At 43.7% G+C, this 19,088-nt stretch overlaps 1 protein-coding gene across 1 annotated transcript; it reads left to right on the top strand.

Moving 5' to 3' along the window:
• The first annotated feature begins 7,293 nt into the window (after positions 1 to 7,293).
• LOC120643776 lies at positions 7,294 to 13,732 on the top strand. The gene is made up of 4 exons (XM_039920248.1): positions 7,294 to 7,400; positions 9,294 to 9,389; positions 10,297 to 10,392; positions 10,946 to 13,732. Exons 3-4 carry the CDS (start codon positions 10,346 to 10,348, stop codon positions 13,077 to 13,079), a joined length of 2,181 nt encoding a protein of 726 aa, XP_039776182.1. The 5' UTR covers positions 7,294 to 7,400; positions 9,294 to 9,389; positions 10,297 to 10,345; the 3' UTR covers positions 13,080 to 13,732.
• The last annotated feature ends 5,356 nt before the right edge of the window (positions 13,733 to 19,088 follow it).

The following is a 19,088-nucleotide window of genomic DNA, read 5'->3' as shown; positions in this document are numbered from 1 at the left end:
GACAGGTTGCGGCACGCGCTCGGCGGTCCGGCCTCCGGCCTCCGGCTGTGCCGGCGTGCCGCGTACTCCTAGCCTTCCGGGCGGTGTGCCTTCCTCGCGTAGGGTTTTGGACTTTTGGGGCGAGCGGGTCGCGAGGAAGCATTTTAGATTCGATGTTTTTCCCACTGTTAGCCCCTGTCGTGCGTGCGGATGACGAATTTTTTTTCTGAGCAGTGGAGCCGGTGTGAGAGGTGGGAGGGGATGTTTTTAGTAAAATGCTATTTCAAAAGGTTTGGTTCTTTATAATATTGATATAGATATAGATAAAACCCTGCAAATATTCATTCTTGACACACATATTAGTCTCAATCACCAAAATTACAATTATGGCCTAATGGGCCATTTTTATTACAGTTAAACATGGTCGTGCCAGCTCTCTTGCTTCCATTCTCGGCTACCCCATCTAGCTCCTTTCCGCAGCCTTACCTTGGCTTGCCACTATCCACCTCAAAGCTCTCTACTGGTGACTTCCTCCCTATGATTGATGCTTCTGACAAATACTTAGCAGGCTGGAGGGGCCACCTGTTAAGCGAGATAGGCAGAACGTTTTTGGTAACTTCTGTTCTTGCCTCTCAATCGGTATACACCATGAGCTCTCTTCTTCTTTACAAAGATACCATTGACTCCCTTGTTAAGAAACAGCGAGCTTTTCTTTGGACGGGTTAAGATAAATGCAGGGGAGGGCAATGCAAAGTTGCTTGGGATGAAGTCAGTCTCTCAAAGGAAAAAGGTGGCCTTGGTGTCGCTGATTTGGCCAAACGAAACAAAAACTTACTTAAGAAGTTCCTCTTCAAATTCCATTGCGCTCCCCCCGCATCGTGGATTGATTGATTCCATCAGAATTATGGGTGGAATGACAACTTTGATTTTGGCGACGACACTATGGCCATTACTCCTATGTGGAAGGATATATACGTGTGCAACTGCCGTCATTCAGAGCGCTGAGACAAGAGTGTCTATTGGTAATGGGCCAATTGTTGGCGCCAATCTAGGGCCAACACACGAACGCGCTTGATCGCGCAGCGAACGACGGCACAATTTGCAGCGCCGATGCTCAGACCGGTCAGACCGGTCGGGGTAACCGGTCAGACCGGTTCGCCGGTGCAGAATGGCGAAATCCGACAAACGCTAGCCCAGGAGGGACCCCGTCAGGGCAAACGCGCGTAGGGTTGTTCTAGGATCGGCAGACCACCTAGAACGCCTTCAGACATCGCAGAGACGAAGGAAGAACAGCAGAAAAGGGTTAGAAGGAGCTAGGGTTTAGAGACAAAAGTAAAGGCAATAAACATAAAGAAAAGTAATGTATTGATGTATTTTGATCGATTGGATGTCTCAATTGGCCGTGGCCCTTTATATTTATAGGGTGAGTGGACTTGTCCCGCACGAAATCCTATTACAAGATCTAAATCTATGAAAAGCCCTAGTTGTACTCGGACTCTACCTGGACCGGTCAGACCTACCGGTCAGACCGGTCGGTCCCTGCCGGACAGGCCACAGTACCTCGACCGGTCAGACCGGTTGGTGCCAATTTTGGCTGTCAACATATGTCCCCGTGTTTTTTGGTAAAGCTTGCTTGCCAAAAAACATTCTTCTGAGCCAACATTGTCTAAGGGCGATAATTAACACTACATCGGCTATTTTTTGTAGTAAAGGCGATAAACATTTATCGGCCATGTTTTGCTCAAATCGATGTTGAAACAACTTATTTGGGCCGCCACACCTTCTTCACTATCGCTGACGTCTTCGACACGGCCTCCACTTGTTGTTCCATTGACTCCTTCTTGCGCATACGTTGCAGCCTTCGCTTCTGAGTATGAGACAAGCCTGAGGGACACCACCTCGGCTGTAAATACTTTGAATCTTGCTCCTTGCTCTTTTCGTTCTCTTTGCTGCAATCAACATCTTGTTTGACCGGATTATTGCTAGCAACAATCGGTCTTTGTAATAATGCATGATTTGGATATATAGGAGGATATTGAATATAATATGATTGCATATGCATCCTACTATAATCCATAGGTGTATAAAAGTAAGGATACCAGCAATACCATGGAGCAATCGGTCCACTAGATGAAGTATAATTACCTCGACTCGATTGCTCTTGATGTCTTGACGATGATCCCGTATCCCTAACTTCGCTTGATCGCCCCTTCTGTCTCTGAGCACTCCCTTCCTTCTCATATTTGGCCAAGAGTTCCTTAAAACTCGGCCTTGCCTTGATTTTGGAGGAGTTCCCAGATTTACTAGGCGCACCGGTCAGACCAGTTCTAGAACCGGTCAGACCGGTCGGACCGGTCAGACCGCCTTTTGAACCGGTCAGACCGGTCAACTCGCTATCGGCCCCTTTTTCCTTGTCCTGCCCCCCGAGCGTTGAAGCCTCTGTTGCAACTCGAGGAGTCTTGCTCTGCAGCACCTTTTTCTCATGCCTTTCCTCACCAACCACCACATTTTTCCCTTTAGTCGATTCGGTTTGATGCGGCCGAATCAATACTTTTGGATTTGACAACTCAAGTGTATGAACGGGAAAAGGATTTTGATCAATTTGCATCGCAGAAACAACCAATCGTCCTTCATTTATAGCCGATTGTATTTGTCTACGAAGAACATTGCAATCGTTAGTGGCATGAGAAAAAGTATTGTGTAACTTACAATATGCACGCCGCTTCAATTCCTCCGTTGATGGAATAGTGTGAGAGAACTTAATCTTCCCAAGCTTTGCCAATTCATCAAAAATTCTATCACACTTTGTCACATCAAAAGTGAATTTAATCTCATCTTGCCGATTTTTAGAAATCGGCTTTAAAGAAGTACAAGTGCTAGGCTTATCACTAAATGACCATACAAATTCAGCAGCATATACTTCATTACCCTCATCGTCTGAAGATTCTCCTTGTAGCATATGCATACTAAGACGATCGGGTTCTAAACGACGATACAATATGTCATGATGAAGCCCGTACATGACATCACTCGGCATTGTCATCGTTGGCCGGAGTCCGGTCCCATTCCACCGACCAACCAGGAGGTAAAGTACAAGGCCAAATCAAGCTAGCTATCTGATCTTCAAATGTATCACCTGAAAACAAAGTTGAGCCACAAGCAAGGCTAAGTATACTAATACTCAGCAAGGCTTACCCGACTATGGGTATACTTAGCCCACTACCTAGACATGTAAGACTTTTGACTGGACGGTTTGTTTCGCCGAAAAGCAACTAAGAGTAAATCCTTAATTTCCGATTTTAGCTTCAAAATTCTAGTTCAATTAACCCTTCTAAGTGAGCTCTATCCAATAGCATACATGGTGAAAAATAATTATTTTTCATCAATCAACCATATTCATCATCATCATTGTTCCACGCCTTACTCTATGTGGCAAAAGTGTTAAACAGTCTCATTGTCTGTGAGCGGCGGAACGATTCGAATCGATTTTATTAACCTTGCAAGGCAAATCTAACTCACACGTATGGGGAGTGAAGTCACCCACGCAACATTTCCCCTTTCGTCTCGTTTCGCGGGACAAGCCCACCGCCCTCGACTACAAGTACGATGACTCTGCACCCGCTGACGGTGGGGTGGTATGTCCCACGCCCCGGTCCAATTAGGTACTTAAGTTTACCGATTACCATATTTCTCGGCATGTGATTGGTACGTTCAAATGCTTAACAACCACTACCACACACTGCGGCCTTAGTACATTGTCACTAAACCGACGGGGTCCCATGATCCCGCCGTGAGCCTTATGATTGCAGTAGGTGGTAAACATTCAACTCCTATACGCTCGCGAGTGACAGGAAATCACTCGACTTCTACCGAATCATTAGCATAGCTATCTAGCGACCTACACATACTAGTGTTCAAACATAGGTACCTAGGATCATGCAACTAAGATTTCAATCAACTCCTTTAAACTTAAATGCACAAGTATATAGAAACAATAAGTGGCATAAAGTTGAAAGTAATAGGTCATGCTCCGGGGCTTGCCTTCCTGGGCGTAACTAGCCTTGGGCTCTTCCGAAACTTGGTTCGGGTTTCCAGTGGCTTCAGTTAGATTCACTTGAGCTTCATGCTGCTCACTCTCGGACTCCGGCACCAGCTCGTACGTACCGTTAGCGAGAGTAGCCGTATCTATATGAAATGCTCATGCATGAGTTGTATTGATGGTAAAAGGTATATAACTATTTACAACACCACTCAAGTTATAACTATGGAATAACCTTACTATCATTACATGGGCATTCATTAATTGAGTAGTTAAGAAATTTCACTAAACTCATTAAGCAAGTGGGAGTTGTAATTTTAGAATTGTCATATTCAAAAGTGAGCATGGATTAAACAAAACTGCTACTAGGGATAAATTCTGAAGGTGAAATTTTTATGCAGAGTACACTACATGAGTACAAACTTGCTGTCAAATTTTCAGCCATTTTCATCAAGTATATTAATCATTAAAACTAGCGTAAGCTGCTACTACTAGAATCAAGATTAAATTGTATAGGCCAAACTATGCAAGTACTGGTAATGAAACTTAAACTGAGTGTTGATGATCCTATTATGAAGCTTCTGTAAAAATTTCGGATTTAACTAAGCAATACACAAGGCATGAGAAATAAAGCAAACTATAGTGGCATAGATCAAGATTAATTTATATAGACTATTATACTGAGATACTGAGCCTCAAATTTTTACAGAGTGATTAGGTGAACATAAAAGACCTATGGTCAAAATATCATGTTTTTCCAGACATAGGACCTATTTTCCTTGATTTAATGTATTTCTCCTTACCAAAAATCATTTGGTCCAGTTGGGTTAACTAAAAATTCTCAACCTTTTTCTGTAGAAACTGGGAACCAAGATAAAGCTACTGCAAAAGTTTCAACTCATGAATCATAACAGAAAAACTTGGATAAGTAAAAATATTTATTCTAGGCATACATCAAGACCTAAATAAAACGTATAGCTAGGAGTGTCAACTGGCCACCAAACTTTTACACATGACTAAACTTCTAACATTCAACATACTGACCAAAAATGGTAGACATTCAGTGGATACAACTTGAGATACAATAGAAGCTACATTTTCTTTGTATTTTAAATAGAGCAAAAACTATTAATCAAAAGAAAAAGTGTATGTAACAAAAGTTGTAGATATAGCTGCAAGGAACACAGATAAATTAAGTTTACATTTTTATGATTTTTATACGATTTTTAAACGAGTTTACAAGTTCACTGAAAAGAATGAAAACAAGAACTAAAGCTTTGCACCGGGGTCCCTGCAATCTTGCAGTACACCCTCTGAAATCTAAAAAGAAATTGCACATAGGCCCTTGGCCGGAGGAAGAAGAAGGGGAGGCGGGGGCCGGCGGGATTCTGGCGCCTAGGCTCGCCGGCGGCGGGGGGAATTAGGGGGAGGAGCTCGAGGACAACGAGGGCTACCCGTAGAGGGTCTTATCGAGGTTGGGGGCGGCCGGGAGAGGGGTCGGTGGTGGGACAGTGGGGAAGGCGGCGGTGGTTGGTGGCGGCGGTACTGCTCCGTCATGGCTGGGATGCGATGGGTGGGCTGGAGAGCTTCACCGCGGCGAGGGAAAGCTCGCTGCGTGGTCCATTGGGGGCTAGGAGGGGCAGAGAAGGGGGCTCGACGGTGAGCTGGGGCGCACGGTGGCAATGGCGCCGTCGGGTGCTCCTGGGCACAGGGGAAAGCTCGGCTCTGTTCTGGGGGAGGGAGAGAGTGGAGAGCAGAGGGGAGGGGGCTTTGTTGCGCAGCAAAAGGGGGAGGAAAGGCGCTGCAGGGAGAGGTGCGGGGTGTCGGTGGCGCACGGCATTGAAGGCCGGCCGTGGGCAGCGGCTCGGGCAGGCGCGTGCGCCATGACGTGCGGCGTGGGCACATCGTCTCATCGAGCTGGGTAGGGGCGCAGCGAGGAGAGCGCGGCATCGCATGGGTGATGGGACTAGACGCTGGTGTGCTCATCATGGAAGGCCACGAGTAGGAGCGCAGCCGGCAAAGCAGCATCGACGAGCGGCAGCAGGCATGCCACTCTGCTATGCTCCTTGGTCAACTGTGTGCGTGCGGGAGCTCAGCTGCGCGCGGTTGTCGTCGAGCGTCCATCGGGGCGTGGCCGTCGGGGCGCGGCAGCCAAGCGTGCGGCATCAGCAGGCGCTTGGTGATGGCGGCAGCAGTAGCTTGCCTGTCCAGGGCTCAGGTGGCACTGCCCTGCCTGTCATGGCAGTGAAACAGAGGAGGGAGAGAGAAGGAAGAAAGAGAGAGAGGAGAGAGAGTCAACCGAGGTTTGACTCAACTTGATTTAAATTTTGTGTTGAAACTCGAAAAACAGTGAACATCAAAGTTGTAGGAAATTCAAAGATCTTCAACTTTTGTGTTGGGCGAAATTTCATTTGAGTTATGGTTTAAAAATTATTTTGAATTTCCTAAAACTGTAGTTTGAATGACTTATCATATCATGTGCAAACTTTTGTTTTCTCAACTAGTCCTTTGTTTATTAAGACAAGGGAAGGTGCCTACTCAATTTCACATGCAGAAATGGATTGATTTGAAAATTACTGCGATTTATATGTCACCGCACGCGTACACTAGCACATATTCACATATGCATATACGTATATGAAAAGCCCAATTTAATTAACTTGGTCATTAAATGTTAATTGCGTGTTAAAATAGTGCTAAACACCGGAGGTGTTACACAAAGTCAGCCGGTGGAGCCACCGTTGTCAGCTCTACAGGACACTGGTGTCTACTCCTTTGGTAAACAGTATAGAACAATAATTCACTATTGCTTTTGCAGCCAGCCGTCGGTGTCCGCTGACACGGACGAGTACACGTAGCTCCGCCCCTGCCCGTCGGAGTGGAAACAGAGCAGATAAAAGCAGATCACAGCACCCTCGCCGAAGATGACGCCACATGCGCTGGAGACTGCTTGAGCCGATAAAAACAGAGTCGGTCAATCTGACTCTTCCTCTTTGCTTGAGCATAATCTGACTCTTCCTCTTTGCTTTAGCGTTTTCCATACCTTTACTTTAGCCTAAATGAAAGAGTATGTGCCCCGATCCTTGCTTGTGGTATGCATCATTGCTTCAGAATATGGCATGCCGGGCTTTCAGAAAACAGAATGCATTCCTTACTTGTCCATGCATCCAGCTTTAAAGGAGAAAAGCATCCACTGGGTTTGCTGCTTTTTTCACTTTTTTGTTGTATATATTTCCTGTACGAGAGTGGCCGTTATTTTTGTTGCATTGCATCACCTCATCTCTCTCACGCCTGTTCATTTCTGCAATTTGTCGCGGCCATCTCATCTCACATTGACAGTCTCCTCACCTGGAAGTCAAAATGGTGGTTCGTGACAATCCAGGTACAGTTCAATAAAATTGATCCACTATTAATCATAAGGCTAGAAGAATATTGTAGAGTTATTGGTGTGCTGATTCATATGAAATAATTGAATGATGTAGCTAAGAGGTCTCTGTAGTGGTTTGTTGTAGTTAATTGTGCTTCCATGCTGAAATTGTTTGCAGATAGTGAGTATCTTGATGAGCTCAGGCAAATACACAATCAATTCTGTATAAGAAGTTTGTACTAAGTGAACTATTGGCATATGCTGCATATGTGTATATTATCTTCAATGAAAAACTATGCCTTAAAATAGAGTCATAATGAATCTAGTAATGCCATTAAAATCTTATATACGTTGTCTATCTATATAAAAATTTAGCATATTGACAATTAAAGATAAATCTATGTGGACTTGTAATTTATATCTATAAAAACTATATAGTTGGTCTGCACTAGAGATTTCTCTCAACATGCAAACTGTCTATCTCAGCAATGCACTATTACATGCAATTAAAATGTACTACAGTAGCATTTTGTTATCCACGTCAACAGATTATGTAATCCACTAGCATTAATTTATAAAAGTTTATTCATTTATAAAAATAATTAGAATATATATAATTACTTCATAAAGCCACGTCAACATGTGCATCACTATTGGGATCCATAAGGATTTATTACTATTTCTCTGTTCTCTGAATTAGCCACATCACCTTCATTATTGTAAACCATCCAATCAATTTTGTGCATGTCTTATGTCCATGAAATACATGTCTTCCTCGTTTCTTTCTTCTCTAATCAAAGAATAACTCAAAAATTTATTATTTTTCATCCAAGAAGTTTCTCATATGGCTTTCAATGTAATCTCTACAAATGCACCATTCATACGAGCTTTTCTTTATTAAAAAATCTATCATTTTCTTTTGTTTTTAGCAAACTCGATCTAAGTGTTTATTTGTCTTACTACATGCTCTCCATTGCATTTTATTTAAAATATTGTTGTATTTTTTATCATAGTTTATCGAAAAGCTCTATTAAATCCCACAAACAACGCGCGGGGAATCACCTAGCTAGTATCCTTTATAGATGGCACCCACTAAGAGTCATTAACTCTATTTCTCTCAACATGCAAGTTATTCACATCATATACGAACCCACTATATCAGATGCCACATCACCATCCACTAGGACCATATCATCTATTTATATCTTCCACAAATTTTCTGTGACTAATAGCATCCATTCATGGAATTTATTAGTCTTTGCGAGTACCACTCTACAAAATTCCGACAGTAGAAATACATGGAGGATCAATCATTGAGCCACCGTTCAATTCTCTCTCAACAAAGTTAACATGTTTTCATGTATATCATTTGAAAAGAATGTTGCCATACAATCACCTTAATGTTTCTACTTTCAAATTTCCCTTTAAAATTTTATTTAAGAAATCCCGCAGCAACGCACGAGGTATCACCTAGTTACAATTAGAGGGAGTAGCTATTTTTTTAATGGAGTTAATTTTTAGGAAAAATAAGAAATCAGTACTAGTTTGTGTAAGGTAATAGTCCCTCCATTCCAAATTGTAGGTGATTTTGGCAAATCTAGATACATAATTTTTGTTATGTATCTAGACATAGTTTTATCTATATGCATGGTAAAAATTATGTATCTGAATTTGCTAAAATGACCTTATTACGTAATTGGAACGGAGGAAGTCCTATACTGAACGCAATGAAAAAGACAATGCCGAACGGGACTATTTGAATTGCAACACAACGTCGGAAACGTGGGCGGTGTCACACAAGGGGTGTTGTGGGGCACCGTCGCAGAATTTTCTTCCCCTCAAAGCTTCTAAGAAATTTGATTTATGAACCTGATGTAACTAAATAAGTTTCTGATTTTTTTCTGGCAGATTAGGACCATCATCACCTGTGCAGTCTCAGATTCGCAGCTATTAGCTATACATGGGCTTGTCTTCTGATATGGCATCCTTGGCTGTTAATACATGGTATGGGTATAGTACGTCCTTACAGCACTGAAGCTTAATGAAATAAACCACTGCTCCTAGAAATGCAAAATTTTCTTTGAGTCCAAATTATCAATGAAGAAACATTTCTTAAGTCAATACATTCTTGTCACTGCGTTGTTTTTTAAACTGTGCCTCATGACACTATAATATATGATGACTAGATGTAACGCTACTACAGAAATGTAATCCTCTGGTTCCTAACCTAACCCCCTTCGGTCCCGTGTGTGGGAACCCGCACTAATGATCCGAGACTAAAAGGCCTGTAAGGCAAAAAAAAAAAAAGGAAGTATTCCGCACCCAGGAGTCAACAGTAAGACCTTTTAGCTCACGCATAAATCCTAGCCACTCTACCTAGACAGCACTTCTGACTTTGGGTGGGATATTTTCCTTTTTGACATAACCTAGAGGATCATTAGTCCTGGACCAACCGAGACTAAAGAACCTTTTAGTCCTAATTAACTGAGGTTAAAGACACATCTTTTAGTCCTGGTTAGTGTTAACACCCAGGACTAATATCTCGAGGCCTTTATTAGGGCATGTTTGGTATGGCTCTAGCTCCACCTTTTGTCCACTCTAAACTCCAGCTGGAGCTGGAGCTGGAGCTGATTAGATGAGGTATTTGGCTAGAAGGTACTCCCAGCTCCAAAAAGTGGATTTTGATAGTGAATTATCATTTTTACCCTCCATGCGGCAAGGAAGAGTTTCTGTTCTTCTAATTTTCCATTGGCAACAATCCTGGTTCTCCTTTCTTGCCAGCGTTTGCAACGTGAAATTACAATACAAAATATCATATGTCGTTCTCTCTAATGGTTTCTACAAAAACTATTCATGATTTTGGACGTTGGATACATTTCGTCAACGTGACAGTTTTGCATCTTTTTTTTAGGTGGGATTAAGCTAAGAATCCACGCCATATCAGCCAGCACTGGTTGGAAATGGTTGACTCTGTTTTTCAATTGGTCGATGACCTTGTAAATGGAAGGTATTAATTTCTTGCCTAAATTAATCTTGTTACATGGTTTCAATTGTATAGTACTCCCTCTGTTGTTGCTCTGTGAAAAGATAAAGACTACACCTCGCTCACAGTTATGTTTGTGACATGCCATGATAGTATATAGTAATAATGTAATATACTTTAACAATGTTTTGATGTGTCAAAGTAGGTGGACGCTACTCCACCAACAATAATGGTTCCCAAATTTCCAGCTTATAGTTCATCTATCGTGTCGTGCATCGCGATTAGAAAGAATGAGGAACAATAGCAACGTACGGTAATTAATTAGAATTAAAAGAATGCTAGCACATATATAGTTAAGGATACACATGAGTCGACTCAATATACCGTACATGAGTATACACACTACTGATCACTATCACATGACTGACCATCATGTACCGATTGGACACATATATACCATCACCATCCTACTAAAGGAGACGGCTTTTTGCTACCACTAATCACAAGTACATGCCATTTTGGAACTTGATGTAGTTATTAATATATCTTCTTTTTTGTTGTTCCTTTTTTTTTGAAGGATTCCTGGTGACCACGTATACTTGGAGAGGATAGGTGAATATGTTCCGTGGAGTCAAGTACCAGCACTGGAAGAAAAGGTGGCGGACTGGAGCAAGGAGGATCCAGTGATCTGGAACGTTGGAATGGGAGCAGCGGCTTCGTTTGCGCCGACCCTGAGAAGGCTCTTGTCCGAGCGCTGCAATGACCTATACGGCCCGTACGAGCACACCATTCGTGTGCTGCTCACCCCTGCCGTGGCAGCAGGCTGCAGCGCCGCCCAGCACTGGCTGGCGGTTGAGGTCCTCATGGAGATGGCACAGGCAGCAACCCGCGAGATACTGCCGCCGCTGCTTCGGGAGCTCATGCAACTTGCCAGCGAAGAGAGCTACAGGAGCTACGGCTCAACAATCTCCGACAAGCTGATGTTCAAGGCTTTGGGGAGGGAGTACGTGGAGATTTTCGGGTCGTCGGATCCATCTGTGCAGTGGGACCCTGACTATGGCCATCAACCTCGTACCTCCCCGCTACTCCAAATGGTCAGAGAAGGATATTTGCAAGGGAAGAAGTATCTGCTGCTGGTAGAAAATCTGCAGGTTCCCGTGTCATTGGATGTGTTGGCTTTCATAGTGGGCCCGGGCAAACGCCCATCAATCTACCAGCAGAACCGTTGGCTCATCTCAGCAGTGTCCCGGGACGTGTGCAACAGAAGCCACCGCATAGATCAGGCTACACGCCAGGCAACCAGCAGCAGGTGGTTTAACCTAAGTTCGGAGTACTACCACGCCCCGGTTCTTGGTCGTCTCCGTCCGCGAGAGGGTGTTCCTCGACTCAAGGAAGCTGAGCTATATGATCTTGACGACAAGGGCAAGCAGCTGAGATGGGTCTCATTCCTGGATGGACGTGGCAGGCATGTGAGCAGGGGTTGGGGGGAACAAACACCAATTATTCCAAGAGAGGTGGCCATGACCACCCTTGTTCTGAGAGGTCACACCAACACATCGATAGAAGCCTTTCCTTTCCACAAAGTGTGGAACAGCCACTTGCATGTTCTAGATTTGTCCTACACAGAGATATTTCATCTGCCTCCTGGGTTGTGTCAACTAGTGAATCTCCGCTTGCTCTCTCTCAGAGGCTACGTTATGCTCAGGACCTTGTCCCAAAGCCCACTACAAAATACATGGGAGGGCAATTTAGCGTCACCTGCTTCTGAGGACCAAACTTCTTCACCATCCTCTTTTGGGGAACAAACTCCACAACCCCCTACTTTTAAGGACGAATCTCCACCAGCATCACCTACTTCTGAGGACCAAACTCTACTACCATTCACATCAGAGGATGAAACTCCAGGACCGCTCTCCTATTTGGAGAACCTTGAAGTCCTTGATATTAATAGTGTTCCCTTACTCGTACTAACCCGAGAAGATGGCAGAAATAAAAGCAAACTGCACTTCCTTGATCTATCAGGGTCCAAAATTTCTACTCTGCCTTCTGAATTCTTCGATGGCATGTCAAGCCTTGAGGAGCTCATTCTTGGCAATTGCTCCAAACTCGAAGAATTGCCTCATTCGGTGGTCCAACTATCCAATCTGTTGGTCCTTCATGTCGAGGGGACTAAGATTACCTATTTTGCGGAGGATACGTTTGAAGCAATGCAAAGGTTGGAGACACTCAAGCTAATTAACAACAGGAAGTTGAGGTCACTCCCAAGGTCATTGTCCGAAGCCAAATGCCTCAGAGAGCTACATATTTACAACTGCGTTAGCTTGAGGCTTCAGTATCTCTGGAAGCTACTATCTTACCTTGAGGATCTTTATATTGAAACATGGAAGTCCCTGGAAGATATCAAAATCCATGGGCACTGTAACTTGAGAACATTCTCACTCTCTGGACCATGGATTCGATGCCTGTCCTTGCGTGGGTGCAGCAGGCTCAAAACAGTGAACTTCAGTGATGATCTTAGAGCATTGGAGGACGTTGATCTTTCAGGAACAGCTATTGAGGAGGTCCTTCCCAGCCTCCCAAATCTGCCACAACTCAGGATGGTACTTCTTCTGAATGTCCAATGTTTCAAGAGATTCCCATGGCATCAGGTGGTTAGGTTTCCCAGGTTTTCTATTTGGATGACTCTGCTAGTGATGATAATCAGTTTTTGAAGATACCTTGCCAGCAGAGAACTTGTGCAGCTGGAGATTCTCATAGGGAGGAAAGAAACAATACTGCTCGGATCAACATCAATGACCCCGGTATATTTCATAGTTTCAACTCAGATGTTGCTAACAAGTTAGTCAAGGAAGGACAGTTCCTTCAGCATTTCTGTGTCCAAGTTAAACCATGCAGTGTGAGATGCATGGAGCCGAAGAACAAAAGTGAGATATGCACCAAGATCCAGAAGCAATCACCTTATCTTGATGTGCATTCTTTTGAGGTGTCTAGCATTGTGCCCATGATGAAACTTCAGCCAAAACGACGTCATGTGGAGATATCTGCAAACAATCAGTATCCGCATGGATTAAGGCATCTTCTCTCTGTCACAAAGTCAATATTCATTGGGATGATTCTTCTATCAGATGCTTTACCGAACTCAATTATAGTATGATGTGTCTTGAAGAATGCCAGCTCATTCACTGCCATGAAATGGAAGTAGTATTCAGAATCCATTCCGAAGGTGCAGGGGAAGAAATAGTCCAGGGCCAGAAGAGCAGCACATTAACTCCAAAGGTATTTCAATCCTTAAAGATACTCCTGCTCTCCAATCTGAATAACCTACTAAGCTTGGTCGAGCCTAGTGATCTGGCATACTCTAAGTTGATCTCTTTGGAACTACTCAAACACATTCATCTCGAGCACTGCCCCCGACTGGAGAAACTTTTCCCATGCAGTTTATCATTGCCTTCACTGGAGATTCTGATCATTCTTTTCTGCTCCAACCTCAAGACAATCTTCTACAAACATCCTGATTATTCCGTAGCACCTTCTCCACTCCCAAACATCGAAAGGATCTACCTCCAAGAGCTACCACAGCTGCAGCACTTCCACGATGATGTCACATTTCAGTTTGAAACACCAAAGTGGGAGAAGCTCTTTGTCCGGGCCTGCCGATCCTTTCAACATCTCCCAATCCGGAAGAAGGAGCACCTGGCGTCGAAGGTGGATGTAAGCGGAGAGCGTGACTGGTGGGGCAGGCTGCAGTGGAACCTGCTGGCAAAGCAACACGACGACTACTTGCATGTGAAGCCACCGGAGTTTGCATCGCAGAAGAAACATATCATCAAAAGCTACCTTAGGTGAGCTTCACTTGATATACAGAGCTCAGTTCCATGCACACAACTATGGTGCCCTATGCCTATCCACTCTATTTGTTGATGTGAGTTTCCTGCATATGCCCAAGATGCAGGAGTTGTATCTTGCATTGTGTGTTCGTGTGTATTGTGTTTATTGTAACAATGTTTCTCAAGGGACATGTCATCTTTTTGCTGATTTCGTTGGTCTCTGTTTGGGTTTTGTTTGTGCCTTAATAACTGGTAACTCAGGTTACCATGAAACCAAGCTGTATGCGTGTATGGATTGGTGTGATGAGATTGAGTTTGAAAGTATTTGTGGTTTGCAACCTCTAATGTACCACTGTATGTGTATGCTGAGAATGAGTTCCAAACTATATTTGTAGTTTGCAACATTTAGTGTACTCTGTTGTATCCTATTACTAATATTGTTTGCTCAGCTACGCTGTTGTCGTTTGTGCGTTAGTAATGTTTATTTCTGACGGCTTTCGGAAAGCCTAATATGAAACCAACCATCAGCAGGCAGCTCATGCATGGCTCAATTCTTCTACTTTGAGTGATGCTCCACGACAGCAATGCTTGACATATAGATGAGCAGTGAGTCACCGGGGACTGTTTTGGAATCGTCTCTAGGTTGGAGCCCTTGGTTTGGCGGGTGGGGTGGGGATGGTGGGGGTTGCATCGCTTGGGTCTAAGGTTGGATATCCGCTCAGCTCAGCTTAGCTCGAGTTTGAGTAGGCGTCGGTCAAGTCAAGGAGGAGGCAATGACAAGTTTGAGTAGGCTGCCCGTGCAGCGGGAGTGTGAAAGACTTGAAGGCGTTGTGACACTCGGTGCACAATGCTGTTTATGCGGTTGCCCGGAGCCAAGCCAACTCTCGGTCGATTTGATTCCACCGCTGCAGTCGGTTACAAATGGTAGGTCCCACGCCCACGTGATCACCTTATCTTTCCTTTCTGCCGTCTCCCTCCTTTGTACTTTTTGTTGCAGGATTCTCTTGCTTCCGAGCTTCCGCTGGCGCTCTTTCCCCTCAGATCCATTCCTGGCCGGCAGGGAGGCGGCGGACGATGTTGGGAGGCCGGTGGGGAGGCACGCGGGCGGGGAGGTGCGGCGTGCGGCGTGTCAGGGAGGAGCGCCGCCAGCGGGGTGGCGCGGCGAGCTCCAGGTTTGACTTTTTTTTGTAGCAAAAATATTTTACTAATTTTTTTTACGATAACTCTTCCATTGGTTTTGGATGCAAAAAAATTTTCTTCATTTTTTCCTAGACATTTTATCTTTTTTTTGAAATTTTTATACTTGTTTTTTCTTTTATTTTTTTACAATTTTCTCTTTCAAAAATTTTCCTATGGAAGATCAACAAAAAATTTTCTCTTGCTGAAAAATTTCTTATAAAAAATTTTTCTCTTCTGAAAATTTCTCCGAAATTTTTTTATTAGAAAACAAAAAAAAGTTAACAAAAAAAGAAAAAAACATTTGGTCGGAAAATCGAATGTACGAAGGGGATTTCTACGGTCGCCCTGTAAAATAGCTTCCCCCCACTCGGTGGTGACTGGACACATATCGACGACATTGTGGTCATGTGGCGATCAAGTGGAGTCATACATTTTGGGTGGTTTAGGCCTCAAAACCACCATTCGAGCATGTTTCTAGGTTTGGTCCTCAAAATCGGAGGGGGGGGATGGCTATGATGGAGGCCATGTGGTGTCATCACGGAGCTTGCATTGATGCAAAGCAAAAGTTGTGAAGGTGGCGTGCCCTTCAGGCGCTCTGAGAAAAAGTTGGATGGTTTTACCCCCTCTTGATGGGGACGTGGCCCGATCTTCCGAGATGTAAGGGTAAATTTGATTGGTGGAGACTCAACATTTGCGATTCGAGCTTCTAATCAGACATGATTCGAAGTCCTGCAATCATTAAACCGATGCTCCGTTGGTTATCAAACAAGCACAACTTGATTGACCTCGCCGAGAAGGCTTTCCCTGCAAGCCAATTGAAGAACACAAACAAAAAAGGGTAAACACACAATCTGAACTTGTAGATGTGTATGAAACAAAGATCAAGATGGGGTTCAAGCTCTGATCACAAAAAAACTAATCGCCACATTGGTGAGGAATAAGAACGGCCCCTGATTCACAGCAAAAGGCTTTGTCATCACAGTTACAATTAAGAAGACAATTTCTCGATGGAAAACTTGGTCTAAACAAAACCCTCACCCTAATGATGCTGCTGCTAATAATTATATCAGGGTTGGGGCGTGCATAACCCCCTAGCAACGTCCATAATGGACCCAACACGATACACGGGCCAACATCCCAAAAGATGGTGTCGCAGTACCGTGACAGATTCTGGACGACCTTTTGTTTCGAAGATTCCCGTCGACTCCGAACAAATTTAGGCCTGAAAATGGTTCCATTGGAAGCTCCTTAAAATTATCTTTCCATACATATAAAGAATGTCAAATTTGGATGTCATATGCAATCTGTGCGTTGTTTTTAGTGCGGGCTGCTCCTAGACTCTGAGACTCGAACTTGAGTTATTTTGGCCTCCACTTAGGCGACTCGAACTGAATTAGCCTTGGACCTCCTTCATGACTTGGACACCCTTGTTGGACTCATTTTTCATGCCATGCACCAATCATGGTCATATGCATAGGAGTCATGTCCTCATCAGCCGAGGTGTATTTATGTTGTGTGCTTCATGTAAAGGTCTTTTGGTCATTTGTGAGGCACCTATATATGTAGATGGGCCATTTGGGAAGCTATATCTTTTAGTAAAGGTGCTCTTATTTGTTTGTGAGAGATTTTTTTAGGGTTTGAGAGAGGGAGAGAGATATGGCTATTTGTTTAATCTTTTTACCATCAGAACTTTGTGTGTTGCTAGAAGTGGCTTGTAACCGGACATCTTAAATATCTAAGGAAGAGTCTCGTGTTCAATCATGCATCCCGAGTGTTTTTTTTCTACATTTTCAGGTGAATTTTGTTTTTTTCGCTCAATACATAGAGGTTCAAGCAGGGACGTCTTCAAGGTGGTATGCATATTCACTAAGGTGGAGTTTGTTGAATATATGTATGGTTTGTTTACAATGAGACATGAGTTGTAATTTGGTAGGTTAGGGATAGAGTTTGGTTTCTACTTTGTATCCGTAGGGATCATAAATATGAGGGCACTATCGTGTAACTGCGAGACAACTTGGCAGCTGGTGTGGGTGGCGTTGCCACGGTAGTGCTCGGATGCCAGTGTGTAGCTGCTGTTTATGGGGAGGAGTGTCCGTAGTCATTCCCTGATGATGTAGGCATGCCGCTGAACCTCGTTAGAAAACATCGTGTCTTGGTGTCGTTCTCGTTTGTGTAATCTTGTGATTTTTGCTTCCGCGCTATTACTCTAACAAAAATTGATGACGATGATGGTGTTGCAGCAAGTAGGCCAGTCAAGAGAAGATATTGGACACTTGACGAGGAAGTGAGATTGGTAAGTACACAACTGCCATGATTTCCATATGATTTTGCAGGCAGATCTTCATTCATTTTGGGGTCAAGTCACACAAGAATTTAACAAGAACTGCCTACCAGATCGTACTAGGGATACTAACCAATTGATGATACACTGGTTACGCCTTAGCAAAACGATAAATGAATTCGATGGCTTTTGGACCACGATGTCTAATATGAATAAGAGTGGATATTCTGATGACCAACTAATGGATGAAGCACAACAGTGTTTTGAAAAATAGAATGGAAAGCCTTTCACATTGGTTCTATGGTGGAGAGTACTAAAAAATGAACCAAAATGGCACGCACAGGTTCCTCATTCTGAAAAAGAGAAAACAAGAACATACATGTTGAAAAAGAGAAGAACGTCCTATCAGGAGAGAAGCGGCAAAGGGAAGGTGGAACAAGTTATGGATGGCATTGTCCTTCTTGGATAACCAAAATATATCATCGCCGCATGTCAAATGCAACTCTTATTATAAATATAAAATTCTTGTTTTTTTAGATATTTTTAAAAACATGTGCATGCCGCACATGGACCTCTGATAGTGTTTGAAATGTTTCATTAAAGTGCACCCAAAAAGCGACTTCTATAAATCAACTCAGGGAAACATAAAGATTATCTCAATAATATCAATCCCTAAACAATGTTACCAATCATCGTACTGGTTGTGAATGACATCTTGCAACTGAATTACTGAAATTGGTTAGTTATCAGCGTTTCAAAGAACTGATGATCAGGGAACCATATAACTGTGTAACGAACATGGCACCATTTATGCCATTTTGAGTGATTTTGGTGATCGAATGACAACACAACAATTGGACTAACATGATTGTTAAGATGATCATTCTCAGGCTTTTAGGTTCAAGTGATGACAAAGAGAAAGAGAAGATAGGCATAGCAAGGCCCGAAGGCTCTTCGGTCAGAAGCACCAGAAGAACCGACGCATGAAGCATCGGTGCATCCGATGGTTGTTGGAAGAACCGACGCCATGGCAGAAGGGAATCAAAGCCAAGTCAGCTTATGAGCACCGGATGAACCGACGGGTCAAAAAGGGGTATCGGTGCATTGGGCGTCCTATGTTCCAGAGACGATGTCAAGAGCCCAGGAGAAGATTATTCAGCACCGGTTGAACCGGTGAAGCATCGGTGCATACCATTGGTGTAATGACGTCAGCTGTTAGGAGAAGATTCTTAAGCACCGGATGAACCGGTGAAGCATCGGAACAAAGCATCGGTTCAACCGGTGGTCACCGCGTCAGCTGTCAGAAGTTCAACGGCTACTTCGGGTTATGAGTGACCGGAAGAACCGACACTACCTCAGCCAGAGGCATCGGTTCATCCGATGATACGCAGATTTCTGCTGACCGTTGGAGCAACGGCTACAAGACTTGGTGG

Source organism: Panicum virgatum, chromosome 8K, assembly GCF_016808335.1.
Source record: "Panicum virgatum strain AP13 chromosome 8K, P.virgatum_v5, whole genome shotgun sequence".
Lineage (NCBI taxonomy): Eukaryota > Viridiplantae > Streptophyta > Magnoliopsida > Poales > Poaceae > Panicum > Panicum virgatum.
This window is presented reverse-complemented; position numbering and strand designations above follow the sequence as displayed.